Raw genomic sequence first — 22043 nt, forward strand, 5'->3', positions numbered from 1 at the left:
TGCGTAATTTAAAAAAAAGAACAATTTACCCCTGACATCCCCTCTGTACCTATTTCCAAGCACCTTAAAACTGAGCCCTCTCATGTTAGCTATTTCAGCCTTGGGAAAAAGCCTCTGACTATCCACACAATCAATGCCTCTCATCATCTTATACACCTCTTTCAGGTCACCTCTCATCCTCTGTCGCTCCAAGGAGAAAAGCCCAATTTCACTCAACCTATTCTCATAAGGCATGCTCCCAAATCCAGGCAACATCCTTGTAAATCTCCTCTGCACCCTTTCTATAGTTTCCACATCCTTCCTGTAGTGAGGTGACCAGAACTGAGTACGGTACTCCAAGTGGGGTCTGACCAGGGTCCTATATAGCTGTAACATTACATCTCGGCTCTTGAACTCCTGTGGACATGGACCCGAATATCCCTCTGATCCTCCACAATGCGAGAGTCTTACCATTAATACTATATTCTGCCATCATATTTGATCTACCAGAATGAACCACCTCACACTTATCTGGGTTGAACTCCATCTGTCACTTCACAGCCCAGTTTTGCATCCTATCAATGTCCCGCTGTATCCTCTGACAGCCCTCCACACTATCCACAACACCCCCAACCTATCTGTCATCAGCAAATTTACTAACCCATCTCTCCACTTCCTCATCCAGGTCATTCATAAAAAATCACAGAGTAGGGGTCCCAGAACAGATCCCTGAGGCACAGCACTGGTCACCGGTCTCCATGCAGACTATGACCCATCTACAACCACTCTTTACCTTCTGTTGGCAAGCCAGTTCTGGATCCACAAAGCAATGTCCCCTTGGATCCCATGTTTCCTTACTTTCTCAATAAGCCTTGCATGGGGTACCTTATCAAATGCCATGCTGAAATCCATATACACTACATCTACTGCTCTGCCTTCATCAATGTGTTTAGTCACATCCTCAAAAAATTCAATCAGACAAAGCCACGCTGACTATTCCTAATCATATTATGCCTCTCCAAATGTTCATAAATCTTGCCTTTCAGGATCTTCTCCATCAACTTACCAACCACTGAAGTAAAACTCACTGGTCTATAATTTCTTGGGCTAGCTCTACTCCCTTCCTTGAATAAGGGAATAACATCTGCAACCCTCCAATCCTTTGGAACCTCTCCCGTCCCCATTGATGATGCAAAGATCATTGCCAGAGGATCAGCAATCTCTTCCCTCGCCTCTCACAGTAGCCTGGGGTATTTCTCATCCGGTCCCGGTGATTTATCCAACTTGATGCTTTCCAAAAGCTTCAGCACATCCTCTTTCTTAATGTCTACATGCTCAAGCTTTTCAATCCACTGTAAATCATCCCTACAATTGCCAAGGTCCTTTTCTGTAGTGAATACTGAAGCAAAGTATTAAGTACCTCCGCTATCTCCTCCAGTTCTATACACACTTTTCCACTGTTACACTTGATTACTCCTGTTCTCTCACATCTTATCCTCTTGCTCTTCACATACTTGTAGAATGCCTTGGGATTTTCCTTAATCCTGCTCGCCAAAGCCTTCTCATGGCCCCTTCTGGCTCTCCCAGTTTCATTCTTAAGCCCCTTCCTGCTAGCCTTATAATTTTCTAGATCTTTACCTAGTTTTTTTGAACCTTCCGTAAGCTTTTCTTCTTGACTAGATTTTCAACAGCCTTTGTACACCCTGCAAATATTCCCTGAACATTTGCCACATTTCCCTGAGAACATCTGTGCCCAATTTATGCTTCCAAATTCCTACCTGATAGCTTCATATTTCCCCGTGCTCCAATTAAGCACTTTCCTAACTTGTCTGTTCCTATCCTCTCCAATGCTGTGGTCAAGGAGTTGTCTCTCACAAGGAGAACTAGATGCAAGACTGTCACTGGATCCTGTGGAAATATTGAAGATTTGAAATCTGAATGTTGTAACATGTCTTTAGTTTAGAGCACTTGGGATCTGTGGGTAGTGCAAGGGAATGTTCCTAGGATTGAGAATTTGGACCAGATATTGGGAGCATTGAGAGGGATCTCTGGAACTGAATAATGTTGAGGTGCGGAGTGTGAAACAGCAATAATCTATTATTCCTGCTGGCATGGAAGGGCAAATTAAAATATCCAGGCATGTTCCTTTGGTTTGTTTGTCTTTCGCCGTGTTCCTTCCTTCACTGGCCTATACGACTTGGTTTCAGTGCTCCAACTCTACAAGTTACCTATTCATGGAGGAAGGCAAATAGCAGAGTTCTCTAGATTTGATGCAAATCATACTTTCAAAATTTGGTATTATTATGAATAACAATAAAAGATATGAACAGAATGCAGATATAGATAGGCCAGTGGAAGTTTGATGTGGAGAAAAGCAAGATGATGCATTTTGATGATGAGGAAAGGCAACATGAAATGCTGCCTGCAGATGTCATAGAAACTACATTGTAGCCTTGGGGGAGAATTGGAGAAATAGACGGTTGATGAAAAACATGAAAGGATTAATGGTACAACCAATGAGTTGCTGTGGGAGAGGCAGTATGGCTATGATGTACTGAATGATCTCCTCGTGCCAGAATCATATATGGTTCCTCTCAAGTAGTTCTTTGTAGGTGGTAGAAAGGTTTTGCTGTGTCAGGAATTAAGTCACATTCATTCAATTTTTACAAATTCTATTACATATTCTCATCAATTCCACCCAGATTCTACCACTCACTTACACATTAGGGGCAATTCCAGTGGCCAATGAACCTAATAACCTGCCTGTCTTTGGAATCTGGGAGGATGTTGAAGCATTCTCACCAAATTATTTTTCTGAGAAGGCTGCAAAGATATTAGCTCTGGTACATGTATACCCGTTGTCAGACAAGGAATGGTATCAAAAGAGAGATTTCTAGAAGGTAATGGCAGAAAATAATTGAAGTTAATTAAGTAGGGTTAAAATTGTTTGTTCATGTCCAGGAAAAGCAACAAAACCACTTCAAAAATCTGATGTCAATTCATACATGTTTTTTATATATATCAAAATACCATGGAGTTGATCATTTGTTACAAATGAACTAAATGTTCACATTTAAATTATAATCTGACATCTCAAAACAAGTTATTGCAGTATAAGGATTGAGATAAATATATCAAATACAGTTCTATTTTTGCAATTATTGTAATGGCTACTTTCAGTAAAATAGCAACTGAGGTCATCATAATTATTCCAAATGGCCAGAACAGCCAAGGTTGATCAGGCCCTGGCCTGTATTCCAGCAGCATTGGTCCACGGGTCATATTTCTTGATCCATAGCCATCTGGAGGCTTGCTCAGTAGCCTCTGTGATGGTCCTGATGGCTGTTCTCTTTGCAGCCCCTGCAATGCCAAGAAGTGGGTTCTGCAGAACAATAAGCCAGCAAAACCTCTCCACCCCCAACTCTACTGACTCACATCATGCCCTCAACCCATCTTTGCAACTGCTCTATCAGCCTTATTATGCTCAAATGCATCCTCAATCCAGCCTTCCCAAGGCACTGTCTGTTCTACTATAACCACCAGTTTCAAGGTTTCTGATAGAATGACCATGTCAGGCCACAGTGATGATGATGTGATTAAGTTATGAAATTTCAGTTGCTGGCCAAGATTGAATTTCAGTTGCCAGTCAGATGCCGTGGTGAGCAAGCCTGTTGGTGACCTTGGCTGAGGCCATGGTTGGTCTCTCGCTTGGACAAAGGCTGTATTTTCTGAGTTGGTGAAGATGCTTAATGTTGATGGTTAGGGAGATACTATCTGCCAGTGCACTCAGCACCTGGTCATGGTGCTAATAGCAGCCTTCTCACAGGGCCCTTGGGCAGCTGCTGAGGATATGTTCCAGTGTTCTTTACCAAGGCAGAGACTACATAATTGTGCCTCTTTTATGCCCCAAGCAAAAAGGTTGGCTGCACTAAGCAGGATGTCATACACAGCCTGGATTACATAGTCATACTTTATTGATCCCAAGGGATCAATATGTACTTGAGGTGCTGGGTTTTTGCCTGCCAGATGTTGGATCAGATCTGCTGCACAGTTCAACCTGGACTTCAACACAGTTTCTTCCTGGACCATCTGTCCCTACCCTGGGCCCTTTTGAAGTGAGTTGAAGGAAAGCCACTCAGCCGCACCTGACCAGACATCACCGTCCCTACCAAATCCCTGTGCCTCAGGTGTGACTCAGCCATCCACCTGCTGCCTGTCCAGACATCGACGCCTGCTATCGAGACTTCGTGGTCACTAGGATTTATGTATAGCAGCAATTCTCTTGTACAGGAAACCATAAACTCCTCATTCAGGCTTCTGAAAGGAAGCTGCAGTTTATTCCTCTTCCTGTACAGAGGAGATTGCTCAGGTTATGTAGGAGACCCAGCCGTCTTCAAAGGTAGCCACTGCTTTTTAATAGCCTCAACTGTTGACATGGCTACCTCTTACCAGAGGTTTTGGGGAAGGATACCATAGTGGTAGATCCAGACCTCAAACTTGCCTGGTAGCCTGACTTGTCCACACTGGTGAGCCAGACATCTAAGTCTTTGGTGGTGGTCTGAGTGGCAGTCACATCTGAGGCTGTAGTCAAAGACCTTCCCCCAGGCCATTGACTAATTTCTCAGAGATGGACAGGATAACCATTTCCATCCAAACAGAAACTGAACTTGTCCGTGTCTGCCTTTAGCACCGGAGGTCTGGATTTCTCAGGCTTAAAACTCATCCTTCCCACCCACTGCCTGATGCATCCTAGGATGTGCTGGGACCCACCAAAATGGTGAAAAACTATCCTGGGAAGATTCTTAAAAAGTGTACATGCCCACTAAATGTCATCAAATTCTTTCAATTTACTTGTTTGTGGTGTCTGAGCAAATATGCAATAGTTCAGTCTCAAGACAAGATAATTTTATATAACTATTACTTGTTCAGTAAGTCACAAGGTTATTGAAGTCTCTTGTCCTGATAAACAGCACAACTGCAGATTTTAAAAACATAAAATCTGCAGATGCTGGAAATTCAAGCAACACACAAAAAATGCTGGTGGAACGCAGCAGGCCAGGCAGCATCTATAGGAAGAGGTACAGTCGACGTTTTGGGACAACTGCAGATTAACTTTAAAAAGGGGAATGTGGTCATTTACAAAATATCAATGATACATTTATTATAAATTCAAAATACTTCTGAAGCTGTCACATGTTTAAGGATGAACTTTATCTTCAAATTAGATTCATTTAAACCACTAACTTTCTATAAATGAGCACAACATTAAAAAAAATACAGCTTTACAGGAAAGTTCAGCAACAATGAGTCAACTTGACCTGCTATAGTAAAGAAAGTTACCAAGCCTGTTAGCCCAAGGCAGTTAACCTAGGGGAAATCATATTTCATGTAGCTCATGAATATTGCAGTTGTGATAAGGCCTTCTAACGAGAAAACTGTCTTGTGTCTCCTCTGTTCTTGCCAACTTGCTTGAAGATTTTTGCTTTACGAACATTTTTGGACTTTTGATAACCAAATCCTCCACCACCACCTCTTTTCTTCAGTTTCATTCCTTTGCTGGCATTTATATCTGAAGCAAGTTGGTTAAGAAAATCAACTCAAGTAAATCCATGGAATTTCAACATGACAGGGTTGAATAGGAATACTTTTTCCATCAGTATTCCCAAACTAATGTCAAAATGTCTACCAGTAAAGGTGTACAGCAAAAGAAACTGCCAAATAAATGAACTACAATCATTAAAATGACACCAAATTTAAATTTTTCATATTTTCTTACAACACAGGATGCTAGTTAAGCATGAAATATATTCCAGAACAATCCCATTATCCCACATCAATTTTCCATGATCTTTTCTCCCACATCCATTAATTCCATCATGCTTCTCTTACCACCACCTACATTAGAGGTTATTGACATCAGTCAGCACAATACAATCTCAGGGAAAAGGTGCAAATTTTACAGACAGCAGCAAGTCTGGGGCTGAAACTGGGTGGCTCCAGCATCAAGACAGCAGTACCATCTGCTACACTGGGTTTCCTTAACCCTACTCTTTTCAGAATGTTAACTAGATTATAGAACATCATGAGTTGTGGCATGTTATGCTAACGCCAAAAGCACAGCGACACCCTCAGCTTGCCCCATTACAATTTTTAGACTGCATTGATCACTGATGCAAAGCTAACAGGTCTATAATTTTTGCCTTCCTTGCCCCCCCTCCCCCTTAAATAGTGGAGTGACATTTGCAATCTTCCAGTCCTCCGGAACCATGCCAGAATCTATCGACTTTTGAAAGATCATCGCTAATGCCTCCGCAATCTCCACAGCTACTTCCTTCAGAAGGGTGCATTCCATCTGGTCCAGGAGATTTATCTACCCTTAGACTATTCAGCTTCCTGAGTACTTTGTCGTAATTGTGACTGCGCACACTTCCCTTCCCTGACACCCTTGAGTGTCCGATATACTGCTGATGTCTTCCTCAGTGAAGACTGATGCAAAATACTCGTTCAGTTCCTCCGCCATCTCCTTAGCTCCCATTACAATTTCTCCAGCATCATTTTCTATCAGTCCTATATCTACTCTCACTTGTCTTTTACTCTTTATATACTTGAAAAAGCTTTTAGTATCCTCTTTGATATTATTTGCTAGCTTCCTTTCATTGCTCTTCTTTTCCCTCTTAATGACCTTCTTAGTTTCCTTTTGCAACACTCACAACATGCTGGAGGAACTCAGCAGGTCGGGCAGCATCCGTGGAAATGATCAGTCAACGTTTCGGGCCGGAATCCTTCGTCAGGACTGTAGAGGGAAGGGGCAGAGGCCCTATAAAGAAGGTGGGGGGAGGGTGGGAAGGAGAAGGCTGGTAGGTTCCAGGTGAAAAACCAGTAAGGGGAAAGATAAAGGGGTGGGGGAGGGAAGCAGGGAGGTGATAGGCAGGAAAGGTGAAGAAGGAATAGGGGAAAACACAATGGGTAGTAGAAGGAGGCAGAACCATGAGGGAGGTGATAGGCAGCTGGGGGAGGGGGCAGAGATAAAATAGGGATAGGGGAAGGGAGGTGAAGGGAATTACCAGAAGTTGGAGAATTCTATGTTCATACCAAGGAGCTGGAGACTACCTAGACGGTATATGAGGTGTTGCTCCTCCAACCTGAGTTTAACCTCATCATGGCAGTAGAGGAGGCCATGTATGGACATATCCGAATATCTGAATGGGAGCGGGAAGCAGAGTTGAAGTGGGTGACAACTGGGAGATCCTGTCTGTTGTGGCGGACGGAGCGGAGGTGCTCGACAAAGTGGTCCCCCAATCTGCGTCGGGTTTCACCGATGTAGAGGAGGCCGCACCGGATGCAATAGATGGCCCCAACAGACTCACAAGTGAAGTGTTGCCTCACTTGTAAGGACTGTTTAGGGCCCTGAGTGGTGGCAAGACAGGAGGTGTAGGGACAGGTGTAGCACTTGCGCTCACAGGGACAAGTGCCGGGTGGGAGATCCGTGGGGAGGGACCGATCCCTGAGGAAAGCGGAGAGGAGGGAAAGATGTGCTTAGTGGTGGGGTCCTATTGAAGGTGGCAGAAGTTGCGGAGGATAATGTGCTGGATACGGAGGCTGGTGGGGTGATAGGTGAGGACAAGCGGAACTCTGTCCCTGTTGTGGTGGCGGGAGGATGGGGTGAGGGCATCATTGATGACGGCAGAAGGGAAACCACGATCCTTAAAGGAAGAGGACATTTGAGATGTCCTGGAATGGAAAGTTCCCTTTTGTAAGCTTTTAAAAACTTCCCAATCCTGTCTTCCCACTAATTTTAGCTTCCTTGTATGCCCTCTCCTTTGCTTTCACTTCAGCTTTGACTTCTCGTCAGCCACAGTTGCATCCTTTTTCCATTCGAAAATTTATTTTTTTGGAATATATGTCTTGCACCTTCCTCACTTCTCGCATAAACTCCAGCCACTGCTGTTCTACTGTCCTTCCTGCTAGTGTCCCTTTCCAGTCAACTTTGGCTAGTTCCTCTCTCATGCCACTGTAATTTCCTTTACTCCATTGAAATACCGACACATCGGTATTTGGTTGGAATCAAATGACCTTGCCTGTTGTCTGAGGGCTGGTTGTGTCTGCACTTGCACTACCACCAGCCCCGACACTCCATCCTTGCCAGTACCAACATCCTTTGTTCCCACTAGATCTATAAACTTGCTCTCCGCTCCATGTTGACAAATACAGCACTGTGCGAAAGACTTGGGCACCCCAGGGATATATGTACCTAGGACCTTTGTACAGTACTATGCATCTGAATTCTAATGTTACTTTTATTGGTTCAGAGACTAAAAAAAACGGAAGCCATGTGCTTCCAGCACTGATATGGCATACCACAACTTGCTAGCTCTTAATGACCTGCATATCTTTGGGATGGGAGTGGGAGCCAGAGCATGGGGGGGCTCCTTGCAGGCTGCAGCAGGAGTTGGGCCCCAGCCACTGGTGCTGTGCAGCATGGCGCAAGCTGTTACTCTGGCTGTTGTGGGGGTGAAAGTGAGAGGGCAAAATGAGAGATGCTAACAATTACAATTAAAAATGTTGGAGAGCAGTAGCTAGGGAAAGATGAGGGCAGTGTCACAGGATTAAATTAGTTGCAGAGATGGGGAGGGCCAGAAGTGCTTAACTTCACATTGTTAGTGTACTACAAGTTAACAACAATCAGTATGAGTGCAATGTGGGTATTGTCCAAAAGCCCCTGAGCAGCCATGGGACAGGCCACAGCAATCAGGATTCTGTAACAACTGAAAATACAATTAGGAAGAAGGTTCTCTGGAGCTACAAGTTTTCTCTGTAGAGTAACAGAAGATGAGAGGAGATTTGATCGAGGTATAGAATATGATAAGTATTGATAGTGGCCCGCTAGCACCTTTTTCCCCATGGCGGAAATGGCTAATATGACAGAGTTAAAGTTAATGTCATTGAAAAGTATAGGGCTATGTCAGAGGTAGGCATTCTACCAAGAGTGTGGTGGGTGTGTGGAACGTGCTGCCAGGGGTGGTGGTAGAGGCAGATACACTGGGTACGTTTAAAAGACTTAATTAAATAGACACATGGGTAAAAGAAAAATGGAGGGCTACGTGAGAGGGAAAGGTTAGATTGATTCAAATCTCAGCATAACATCATGGGCCGAAGGGCCTATTCTGTTCTATGTACAATCTATAATACACAATCCATTCTGAAATACTCTAGGAAATGCATTTTTAGAACTATTTAGATTCATAAAGATGGCATAACAATGTAATAATAGCAAAAAGGATACTGAGATCAACATATGGTGGTACTGTGAATCCAAATGACAAAGCCACTTTCGGCAAATCCAAGGTGCTGACACTGTAGATGTCCTTGAGAGAATGGGAATCATAGGCTCGGATATAAGACTTGTAAGCTTCCTGTGCTGATTTGTGCAAGTAGTAATTTTTTTCTATTAGTTTTTCAAGCTGGAAAAAAACAGAAAATGTTTAAATTCACGGTGATGAAACAAAGTGACCAATTAGAGCAAAAAATTAATTTCTGTGTCATCATATGACCTACAGAAACTCTAAACTTTCGCACTGTCAGCTGTACAAAGAGTATGAAAATACCGTGGCGAAGAGTGATTTGGTGTCTACCACACAACTGAAAACTGCCGCCATGTTAAGTTGCATTGATTGCAAGGGTTCAAGACAGAATTAAAGACCAGCAATAACCAATAACAGAGAGTCATGTTCACTTTCCAGCAATTCATGTAAAACAAATTTTAGCACATTAGTCGTTCAACTAATAGTGTTTAATAGTGTCTGACAAAAAGTGGCCTTCCACCAAGTTCAAGTTGAATTGCCATTCACCCATACATGAATACAGCCATACGAAACAGCATTACTCTGGGGCCACGGTGCAAAACAAATACCAACAGTCACACACAGTCTGCAGTTGAACATAATACAGCTTGTCTTCTGCCAGCCTGAAAACACTCGGGGGTGGGGCGGGGCAGGGGTGGCAGCACCAACTACGGCATTGACACCATGCCACACCACTTCCAGCACTCCAGTGGTGTATAAACAGGTGACACTGCGGTTTGAGGCTTTGTACTCACCATAGCCATGCAGCTCTGCCATTTACCAATAAACCAATCAATCAGACTTGCAGCATCCCACACCACTGATATCCAACAGGATCTTGCAATCACAAAAAAAGCAATTGAGACAAACACCCACTGTTAGACTGCATACTGATGCTTGTGCAGGTAGCATCATGGTCTGTACCAAAAGAAGGGGAGGTGACAGAAATTCTAGCCCCTTCAGTTTCTCCACCAACGAGCAACTCACTGATGGGGTAGACCTACAGTACTTTTTAAGTTCTCAATGTCCAGCAGGGTCTTGTGATCGTAAAAAAAAACAACTTTGGTTAACCCCAGAGAAGGTGCTGCATCTGAGCACAGCGCCATCTTTCTAATCATAAGCTGAATCCCAACAAAAGTATTTTCAAAAATATACTTCAATATAATATACACAAGTTTTACAACTTTACAATATGATCAATTGGATGCTACTTGTAAAACTTTATTGTTTACTCACGAGAAGAGTGAAAATAATAATAATGACAACTTTATATTCCTGGATTAAACTATAACTCTTGGCCTCATCATTTCATGGCTGAATTCCCAAGTTCTACCATCTGTAAACTTAAGCTCATCCAAATCATTGCTCTTACCAAACTTATACAAAGTCTCCACTTTCCCATCACTTCAGAGCTTCCCGACTTGAACAGTTGCTGGCCACCAGTGAGCACGGCTGCTCCATCCACAACAGGCAGGATTTCTTGGTGGTCACTTACTTTAATTCCAATCCCCATTCCAACATGGCCTCTTCTATTGCCACAACGAGGCCACTCTCAGGTTACATCTCTCTCTGGTACCCCTCCTCCTCAATAGTCCAATCTCTTCTATCAGATCCTTTCTTCTTCAGCCCATTACCTTTTCCACCTGATGAATATCTGTTATCTGTCAAGTAGGATGCCGTACACAATCCTGATTTGATGGAGGCAGACATGAGAGCACGGAGGAACATCTGGTGAAACTTCTGAAATGCCTGTTTCGCTGCCACTGCTACTGTGTGGTCCAGAATCTCCGGAAGGGAAGGTCCCAAGTTCTCGGCTTTACTTGTTGCTGGACCGCTGGGGCAAGGTCGAAGCGCTCGGCAGAGGATGGTGCTCGGTTTCCGAGGGCTGGTCAGAGGCTCTAAGTTTTCAGACGGACTCAGAGTCGGCTGTGGTCGGGTGCTTCCAGGATGCTGCACCGGCAAGTCTGCGGCGCTGGAAGCTCATGGCAGGGACAGTTTCTCCCTTCTACCATCTGCGTGAGATGTTGGGGCTATCGGGACTTTGAGACTTTTTTTTATCGTGCCCACCGCCTGCTCTTATCAAATTAAGGTATTGCTTTGCACTGTTGTAACTATATATTATAATTATGTGTTTTTTGTCAGTTTTAGTCTTGGTATGTCTTGTGTTTCTGTGATATCATACTGGAGGAACATTGTATCATTTTTTAATACATGCATTTCTAAATGACAATAAACAAGGACTGGGTGTCCTCATAATCTAATCTATTTAGCCCCAGCTTCATGTATACCCCCCACCCCCCCACCCATCTTTCCCTCCCCCACACAACTTCTTCCCCCTTTCTTTCCAGCCCTGATAAAGGCTCTCCACACAAAACATCAACAGATTATTCCTCTCTGTAGATGCTACATGAGCCGAGTTCTCCTAGCATTTTGTGTTACTCCTGCCAGATTTGGTTAAAAACTCTTAAAAAGGACCACTATACACATGCTGCCACTGGTTTAACTTTACCTGCGACTGTATGTTTGTAATCTTGCTCCAAGAAAATTCAAATTCATTTAGAGGTACCTATGAAAATAAAATTTAGCATTGTGTAAATGATATTTGTCCTATAACTTAAAAACCTAAAATTGCTGCCAATGTTTACCATAATGCAAACAAATTCCCTGGTACAACAATGATTACACTTCATACAGATTCCATATAAATAGGTTCTTTCCATTACAAAACAATTTAGGACAAGGTTTCCCAACCTTTTTGATGCCACGGACTCCTACCATTAACCAAGGAGACAATGAGCCCCAGATCAGGAACCCCCGATCTGAGTTATTCCTAGTGATTTACAGACAAAGCAGAAAGTACAAATAATTTCAACCTTTGTTTTCCTCTAGTCACAATTTATAGAAGCTAGCAAAGTGAAACTACAGTTTATAGGATTAAAGAAATTCTATTCAATATGATAGAGTTCCAATAATTTGTTTATTTTGCGGATTTACATGGATTCTCAGATTACATTCCCACTCAGTAGCCTGTCCCAGAATTGATACTATGTTAGAAGAGTTCAAAAACCATGTACAAAACGCATCATATGAAAAATAAGCTGAGGTTTAAAAGGTAAAGTTTCCTTGACAAGCATGAACATTTGAACTTGGTAATCGGATCTTGAACTGAAATGAAGAAATACTTACTCTGGCCTGTTTGAGATAACGAAGAAAACCCAACTCTTCTGCTCTCAGGATAAGTAAGGCATGTCCTTGGCCATTAAGCCCTCGTGCAGTCCTACCAACACGATGGATATATTCCTGATAAAATGACATTGCACATGACTTAGCTGAGTTTAAACTTTCCCAAATCTAACTGATAGATTTTAAAAACTCATTTTCAGGATCTGGGCATCACTGTAACACCAGCATTTATTGCTAAACCTTAATTGCTTTTGTGGAGTGGAATCAAACTGCGTTCTTGACCCACAGTAATTCTCCTAGTGAAGATACTCCCACAGTGTTGCAGGACTTAGATCCAGCAATGACAAAGGACTGTTTCTAGGTCAGGATGGTGAGATACTTGGGGAGGAACCTATAAGAGGTATTGCTCCTTTCCATATCCATCTCATCCTTGGTGGTAGAAAACAGAAAACCAACAGCACAATACAGACCCTTCGGCCTATGATGCTGTGCCAAACATGTATTTATTTTAGAAATTACCTGGAGTTACCCATAGCCCTCTACTTTTCTAAGCTCCATGTACCTATCCAGGAACCTCTTAAAAGACTCTATCGTATACGCCTCCACCACCGTTGCCGGCAGCCCATTCCATGCCCTCACCGCCCTCTGTGAAAAAAAAATTTGCCCCTGACATCTCCTCTGTACCTACTTCCAAGCGCCTTAAAAATGTGCCCTCTCGTGTTAGCCACTTCAGAGCAGGGAAAAATCCTCTGCCTATCCACACGATCAATGCCTGTCATCATCTTGATCACCTCTCATCCTCTGTCGCTCGAAGGAGAAAAGGCCAAGTTTACTCAACTTATTCTTGGAAGGCATGTTCCCCAATCCAGGCAACATCCTTGTAAATCTCCTCTAAATTAAAACTGCCATCTGTGTTTCTTCCCTGTGTCCACAGAATTGCCTGCCTGATCCCCTAACTATAGAATGTCCTACCACTGCTGCCATCCTCTTCCTTTCCCTACCCTTCTGAGCCACAGGATCAGACTCTGCCCGAGTCACAGCCACTGTTGTTTCCTCTAGGTGTCGTCCCCTCCAACAGTACTCAAATAGAAGTACTTATTGTTTAGGGGGACAGCCACAGGAGTACGCTCTAGTACCTGACTCTTGCCCTTTCCCTCTCCTAGCTGTTACCCACTTACTGTCTCCCGAGGCCCCAATGTGACTACTTGCCTATAGCTCCTCCTCACTTTCCCTGACCAGACAAAAGTCATCGAGCTGCATCTCTAGTTCCCTAACCCGGTCCCTAAGGAGCTGCAGTTTGACGCACCTGGCGCAGATGTGGCCACCCGGAGGCTGGGAGTCTCCCGGACATCCCACATCTGACATCCAGTACAGAACACTGGCCTCAGACATACTCCCTATTCCTCACAAGTAGCTTACTCGCTTCGAACCGTTATCGCCGAAGCCCCGTTGAACCAAAGCCCTCCTACTCTGACTCCCTCTACTCTGTCACCCGCTCTTATAAAGCTGTCTTTTAAATCCTTTCCGCCGGTCAAACTTGCTGACGACCACACGCTTGCGCAGTCATGCCTGGAAGTCATAGATTTTGGAGATGCTGTTATAACCATCCTGGGTGATGAACTGCAGTGCCTTTTATTGATTGTCAACACTAGAGGGAAAGATTATTTAAGATGGTTTAGGGGGTGTCCAACCAAGCTGTATGATGTAGGCCTTCTGAAGAATATTCCATTGCACTCTCAATGTTTGCATTGCAGATAGTGAAAGGGCTTTAACAAGATAGAATGTGAGTTGTTTAGTTCATACCTTTTATCTGTTCTCATAGTCATAGTATTAATTAAAGTCTAATATTGTTAACAATATACTCTGACATTAACTTTGATTGGCAAAAAAAAAGTTGGATGACTCACAACAAATAAATGGGGCTTACAGATAGAGCCAGGCAAGTTTGGCACATACATTGTGGACCAAAGGGATTGCTTCTGTTCTGAACTATTTTATTTCCTGTCCTCCTTCCTGTAATAACTTCTTTTGCTCAATTTGCAATTTTAGACTTTAGGTCAATAATCCATTAGATAAGAGAACTCTACTTGGGTCCCACAATTTAATACAATTTGTTTTTGTCAAACCAACCAAAAAATATCTAGTCTCCTTCGCCCCAGGAGAAAAGTCCTAACTAATATCATCTCAATTTACAGATTGCCCTCCATTCTGGGCAACATTCCTGTGAATCTTTTCATGACCCTCTCTAGTTTTCTCAAGGTAGCATAGCAGTTGGTACAATTCTATACAGTACAGACAACTAGGGTCGCATGTAAGGAGTTTCTATGTTCTCCCTGTGGCCACGTTGGTTTCCCCCCACAGTCCAAAAACGTACTACAATTGGTCATTGTAAATTGCCCCATAATCAGGTTCAGAATAAATCAGTGGGCAGCTTGGCTCGAAGGGTCGATTCCACACTGTATCTGAATAATAAAATTATACTAATCTTTCCTGTAAGATGGTGGAACAGAACTGTACACAATACTCCACATACAGCCAAACCAAATTTAACATGAAGCCCCCCCACTCTTTACTCAATACCTAGGCCACTGACAAGAATATCAAACTTCCTTCAGAACTGTCGAACTATGTTGTCGCTTTCAGGGAATTAGATCTCTCTTCAACAGCCCTCCACTGGGTGCAGCAGTTCAGTATGCATGTACCGACCTGTTCTAACTTCCCAAAATATCCCACTTTGCATTTATCTGAATTAAATTCCAGTACCTAATCCCTTACCCATTTTTACAGTTGATCACCTTCTGCACTATTCACTATACCAGAGAAAAGGAAAACTCCAAATGAAAAGTATGTTTTTAATTTAATAAAAAAAGATACAACTGGTAAACACAGATGATTGTTAACACTGGAGCATGCTATAATTCCATGTTTTTCAGATACAATTAGTCAGATTCTATAGATTAAATTATTTCAAAGTTGGGAAGAAAATACCAGCTCACTGAGTAATGAGTCACTGGGCATCGAAATTTAAAGAGCTAACACTGATGCCCTCATGTTTTTTCTTTACATACCAGGTAACAGTATATTTGTTATGTATACAAACTATCCTCCTCTTTAAATTAGTTTAACATCACTAAATGTTTCAGGAGAGGATTACCAAACCAAATATGACAAATCTTCCAAAGGAGAGATTAGGACAACAAAAAGCATGATGAAAGAAACAAGTTTAAACTTGAGTACAGAAATGAAGGATTTAGGGAAGGAACTGCAGAAAGTTATCAACATCACGTTCAGTGAATTTACTAATGTTGAAAGTTCAAACTGAAGTGCAAGATTACAGCTGGAGTAGGTTAAAGATCCTAAGACCATGAGATACAGGAGCAGGATTAGGCCAATGAGTCTGCTCTGCCACTTCATCACGGCTGATCCATTTTTCTCTCAGCCCCAATCTCCTGCATTCTCCCCATATCCTTTCATTACCCTGACCAATCAAGAATCCATCAACTTCTGTCTTAAATATACCCAACTGCTTGGTCTCTACAGCTGCCTGTGGCAACTAATTCCACAGATTCACCACTCTCTGGCTAAAGAAATCTCTGTTCTAAAAGGATGCCCCTCTATTCTGAGGCTGTGTCCTCTGGTCTCAGACTCCCGACCCTCAGAAATATCCTCTCCACATCCAATCAGTCGAAGTCTTTCACCATTCAATAGGTTTAAACAGATAGCGACTGGTTAGGTTATCAAATTATTTGAAGACATGGATGAGAATGTGGTTCATTCTTGAATATATTCCCTAACTAAACATCCATCACTGTGGCAGAGAATTTCAAATAAACATTTGGCACCCCCTTGGAAAGAAATTTCTCAGTATATTTTGGGATAACATGTTATCCCAAGACTATGTTCACTAGATTCTGGCTCCAGCTAGAGGAAACAAGCTATTCTGTCAACCACCACTCCTCAGAATCATGTCACTGTGACATCATCTCCAATCTTGGTAGACTCGTGAATACAGATCAATTTTTGCCGATCTCTCTTCGGGCAACAAATCCTGAATGAAGCCTATATTGGACTCGACAAAAGTTGGGCATAACATCTGACTCTCCAATCAGAATCAAATATGATTCCAACAAATAAACTCAGCAAGATCTTTGTTCTCCAGTCTCAAAATACTTTGCCATTTGTCATCTTAGTTGCTTGCTTTAGTGTACAAACTTCAATATATTTTCCCACTATCTGAAAAAAACTTATTCTTTCTGTTGATACTCCCAAATTCCAGTCTCACATTTACTCTACATTGTAATCCACCTAAACCTTCATAACTACCAAAGGAGGAGGAAGGTGCTCCTTCCCTCCACTAGCCTGGTAGATCACCCCTGGGCAAGGGGTAGCACCTTAGTACCACCCCCCCCATTCTGGGTCATGGGAGCAGGTGGTGGATGGTCATACAAGCAGCTGGTGCATATCACAAGTCCTGGTTATGTGACTAATGACATGAGGCAGACGACCTCTGAAGAGTATTGATAATGGCTGGGCTCACCTGTTTAGTAAAGTCACTGCCCTGGAAGCAATGGCAAACCGTTTCTGTAGAACAATTTGCCAAGAACAATCATGGTTATGGAAAGACCATGATCGCCCACGTCATACGACACAGCACCCGGAAAGCTCATGATCATCTATGCCATACAACACAGCACATAACAATGATGAAACCTTCATGAATATTTGTTCAATCTATCTTTATTCATTTGTAGTTTCTTTCCAGCCACCCAATAATTTCACTTTCTATTCTCACTCAGCCATCTGGACTAATGAATAAACCAAAAGGGAGAGCTTGTAATAAAAGTCTTTTTTTATATATAAATGTAGAATATTATACCTTTGGATCATCAGGAGGGTCATACTGTACAATCCAGTCAACTTCAGGAATATCTAAGCCTCTGGCAGCGACATCTGTACAGAGCAATATTCCATCGTTTGCATTACAGAACTGGAAGAAGGTGGATGTACGTTTTGTCTGCTTTTGCTTGCCCTAAAAGTATTGCAAGAAAAAAAAGAAAAAATGATTTACATTTAGTTACAATTTTATTGAAATCTGAATTTCAAAGGACTTGTTAACCAGTGTTGCATGGTATTTGAACCCATAAAATGAATAGACATTTCGGTGCTGTGCCTAGAGTGTTATAAAGCAGGGGGTAATTTTGCAAAAAAATGACAGATGCAAATTGTTAACACAGTCAAAACTGATGGCAACTTGGGAGTTCATGTGCACATGTTCCAAAAAATCAGCAATCTGCTGAGATTCTACACTTAATAGGGAATGATTTGACTAATTGTCTAGCAATTGTAAACAAGAGATTCTGCAGATGCTGGAAATCTTGAGCAATACACACAAAATACTGGAGGAACTCACAAGTCAAGCATCAATAAGAATAATAAAATACAAAACTGGAAGATTACAAAATATCTTTTCAAAACTTTCAAAAAAATCTAAAGAATTTAACTAGCCATTAAAATTTTAAAGCATTTTTAAAATATTACCTTGCTTAGACTTTATATATTTATGAATGTACTTGCAAATGTTAAAATTACAGATGTTTTTAAGAGATTCACCTATGATTGTACTGGCAGTCCAAGCCTGTGATTTCTTTTTCCCCTTCAATTGACCTGGATGAAATTGTAAATGGTTGGGCTTGTAGATGATACAAAGATTGTAGATGTTGTGGATTGCACTGAAGACTGCCAAAAGATAAGGCAGAATATGAATCAGTTGCAAATTGGTAGAGAAATCGCAGATGGAGCTTATCTGCCTGAATTTGAAGTGTTCATTTGATCTCCTGAAGTGCAACACTTCAAATTCAGGCAGATAAGCTCCTTTTGCGATTTGTCTGCAATTTGCAACTGATTCATATTCTGCATTATCTTCTGACAGTCTTCAATGCAATCCACAGCATCACCAATCTTTGTATCATCTACAAACCCAATCATTGTCAGGGACAATATACTGTTAGCGGCAAGACCCTTGACAATGTTGATGTGCAGAGGTTTCTAGGCATCCAAATCTATATCTTCCTGAAAGTAGCTATGCAGGTTGATAAGCTGGTAAAAGAAGGTATAAGGTAGTAGTCAAGGAATTGAGTTGAAGAGTTGGGTAATTACAGTGCAGTTTTATAAAACTCTGGTTAGGCTGCATCTGGAGTAGTTCATTCAATTCTGATTGCCACATTATAGGAAGGGTGTGGAAGCTTTGGAGAGGGTGCATAGGAAGTTTACCAAGATGCTGCCTGGATTAGAGCATGTGCTGCAAGGTGAGGTTGGTCATACTTGGGTTGTTTACTCTGGAGCAGAGGAGGCTGAGGGGAAATCTGAGAGGTTTGAGATTATGAGAGGTATAGACAGGCTATATCGTTATTCTAGGGTTGAAATATCTAATACTAGCGGTTGTGCATTTAAGGTAAGGGGGACTGGGTTCAAAGGAAATGTGTAGGACAAGGTTTTTTCACAGAGTTATAGGTGCCCGGGAATGTATTGCCAGTGGAGGAATGTGAAGGCAAATACAATAGAGGCTCCCAGATATGCACGTGAATGTGCAAGAAATGGAAGTACATGGATATTGTGTAAGAAGAAGGCATTAGTTTACATGGGCATTTGATTACTAATTTACTTATTCTGGCACAACATCATGAGAAGGCCTGTTCCTGTGCTGTGTTGTTCTATGATTAGTTCTGGCTGATTTATACGATGCCCATTTTACACTTCACTATCTTGTTATGTGCGGAAAGTATTACTGAATGTTACTGGTGAATTAGCATGCTAATCTCTGTCTTCGATGTACAAAAAAAATTACCTAGTATCTTTAAAGTGCAGAAATTTGAAACTTCCAGATAACACCTGGGCCACTTAACACTTTAGTGTGCCCTAAAGATGCGACTGGCATTTTAGAAATGTTAAACGATTTTTTAGAAAAGGGAACATAGATACTGCCTGACCTGCTAATTTCCAGTATATACAATAAGGTGCACATGGTGTGCCAAGAATACACTTGTTGAAATTTCTGTCTGAAACCTGCCTAATCCTCAAGGATCACATGTAAACTACTGTCAGATTAATGGATTGTCAAAGGAAAGAAAGTCAGCAACTATACTTAATACTTACATGGATTGCCATTACAGGTAGGTCAATGTAATTCAGTAGCTCATAGTGATACTTCACAGACATGCATGATGAGAAGAAAACCATGAGCTTCTTCTTACGATTCTTCTTCAGAAAAGTGAAGAGCAAAAGGAATCTTTTCTCAGATGGGCAAACCACATAACCCTAAAGATGAAGATAAATCAATCCGTAGGAATTATCACCTTACTTCAAATCTTACTCATCTTACTTCTTACTTATGGTCTGAATGTGCATTCTTTTACAGGTCACAAACAAGAGAAAATCTGCAGATGCTGGAAATCCAAGCAACATGCACAAAATACTGGAGGAACTCACCAGGTCAGGAAGCATCTATGGAAAAAAAGTTTAGTTAACGTTTTAGCCTGAAACGTTGATTGTACTTTTTTCCATAGATGCTGCCTGGCCTGCTGAGTTCCTCTAGCATTTTGTGAGTGTTTCTCTTACAGTGAAATTTTGTATTTTTGCTTTCCCTTATATTTTACTAAAAGTCTAATATGAACCAACCGTAGGATTCTGAATGTACATAAACAATAAATAACTTTCTTTTTTGAGAACTTCATGAACCTTTGGAGGAAGAAATGGTTTCACATTACAATATTTGATAGAGAATTAGAATTAGAAAATAGAAGAGGAAGTAACTTGAATACAACTTTTAACACGGGCAAATCTCTTGAAAATGAAAAACATGATATAAACAAATTAATCAGTGAGGGAAAATGTATTGACACAAAAAAATGCACAATAGAGCTTTAGTTTTATTTTTGCATACATTAGCCTTGTCCATTATCACATATATACTGATGGCTGCTGCTACTCCAACTTAGTTGCTCCTTCAATTCTGATCAAGGGAAGAAGCACAAGATATAAACAAAAGTACAAAGGGAAGAGGCAATGTAAGATAAATACAGTACTGTGCTAAAGTCTGAGGCACATATACATATAGCACAGGTGCCCATGACTTCTGCACAGTCTGTAGTAATCTTATGCAATGCTCTGTACTGCTGCCACAAAAAAATTAAACAGATTTCATGACAGATGCAAGTGATGATAAACCTGATTCTGATACGGGCCTCTATTGTGGACTGAGAGTATGAAGGGGCAAAGAGAGGGGAATCATGGGTGGGAAGAGGGGAATGCAGAGGGAGGGATCCGGAAGCACCAGAGAGACATTCTGTAATGATCAATAAACCAACTGTTTGGAATCAAGTTACCTTGCCTGGTGTCTCAAGGCTGGGTGTGTCTGAACACACCCCCCACCACTCTGGCACTCCTTCTCTGCCACCTGTCCCACACCCACCCTGACACTCAACCCTCGCCATTCACAATACATCTGCTTCTGCCAGGTTTACAAACTCTCTCTTTGCTCCATTTTGACAAATACAGTACTATGCAAAACTCTTAGGCACCCTAGCTATATAGATGTGCCTAAGACTTTTGCACAGTCCTGTACTTCTAGCAGGATGACACAAAAATCCAACAATCAGGTGATGAGTGCCCCACCCACATTTCTTCCAAAGTATAATGCCTTTAAAAAAAGGAATTAAATGTCAAATTTGATTAAGCACAATACGTGCAAAATAAAATGTACTCTAATGTTTTAGATTTTGAGCTTGAATTTTTGACATCTGTTTTTCTTAAAAAAAAGACAATTTACTCATATTTCGAAGCTAAAGTATTGGACTGATCTGCTTTGTCAATAAATGTCAATTAATTTTATTCCATTCTAGTCAAACCGTGCCAAACAAGGGAAGTACGATATTTCAGAATATCCTGCTCTTACATTTTAGGCTTCAAATAGTTAAAAAAAAAAATCACCCAGCACTCCACCATACATGAAAATCTTTGGACACAAGGCCACTCTGTTCCTCCAGTCTTTCTACTGTCCTCTCAATGCCATGTTGGATCTTCCCGAAGGAAAGCCACATGTCAGATGCATCATCATACAAAGTAATAGATTTTAACAGTCTCAGTGAGTTATGTTATCATTTCTAAAGTGAACTCCTGGAATCAGGTGGGAAGCAGCTGAGTCACACCAGCAGGTGTAAACCCAAATAAGTTGTTCGAAATAAACATCCACAAAAGATACACAATGAAAGAAATGTGCTAATGATATTGCAAATCATATAAAATACCCAAGTCAGGCAGTTTCTGTGGAAGCAGAAACACAGTTAATCTTACATAAAAACATAAGAAATAGGAGCTGAAGTAGGCCCGTTGAGTCTGCTCCGCCATCCAATAATGATCTGAAATCCCAAATCATGGCTGAAAGCGCGTTTTGGATCAATAAGTTCAAAAATAAAAAGCATTGAAAGCCAATTCAAATTGGATAAAATGCCAAATAGTAAGTGAAGCATATCCTGTAAAGCACTC

At 41.6% G+C, this 22043-nt stretch overlaps 1 protein-coding gene across 2 annotated transcripts in view; it reads right to left on the minus strand.

The window, feature by feature from the left end:
* Nucleotides 1-2973: 2973 nt before the first annotated feature.
* Nucleotides 2974-22043, minus strand: part of ddx18 (DEAD (Asp-Glu-Ala-Asp) box polypeptide 18) — a 35386-nt gene continuing 16316 nt past the window's right edge. For both annotated transcript variants that reach the window (XM_063052474.1, XM_063052473.1), the window contains 6 exons: nucleotides 19656-19817; nucleotides 17380-17532; nucleotides 12507-12620; nucleotides 11830-11886; nucleotides 9263-9440; nucleotides 2974-5548 (listed from right to left, as the gene is read on the minus strand). In XM_063052474.1, the coding sequence (XP_062908544.1) occupies nucleotides 5403-5548; nucleotides 9263-9440; nucleotides 11830-11886; nucleotides 12507-12620; nucleotides 17380-17532; nucleotides 19656-19817 (810 nt within the window). In that variant the 3' untranslated portion in view covers nucleotides 2974-5402. The remainder of the gene's footprint in view (nucleotides 5549-9262; nucleotides 9441-11829; nucleotides 11887-12506; nucleotides 12621-17379; nucleotides 17533-19655; nucleotides 19818-22043) is intronic.

This window comes from Mobula hypostoma, chromosome 6, assembly GCF_963921235.1.
Source record: "Mobula hypostoma chromosome 6, sMobHyp1.1, whole genome shotgun sequence".
In the NCBI taxonomy this organism is placed as follows: Eukaryota; Metazoa; Chordata; class Chondrichthyes; order Myliobatiformes; family Myliobatidae; genus Mobula; species Mobula hypostoma.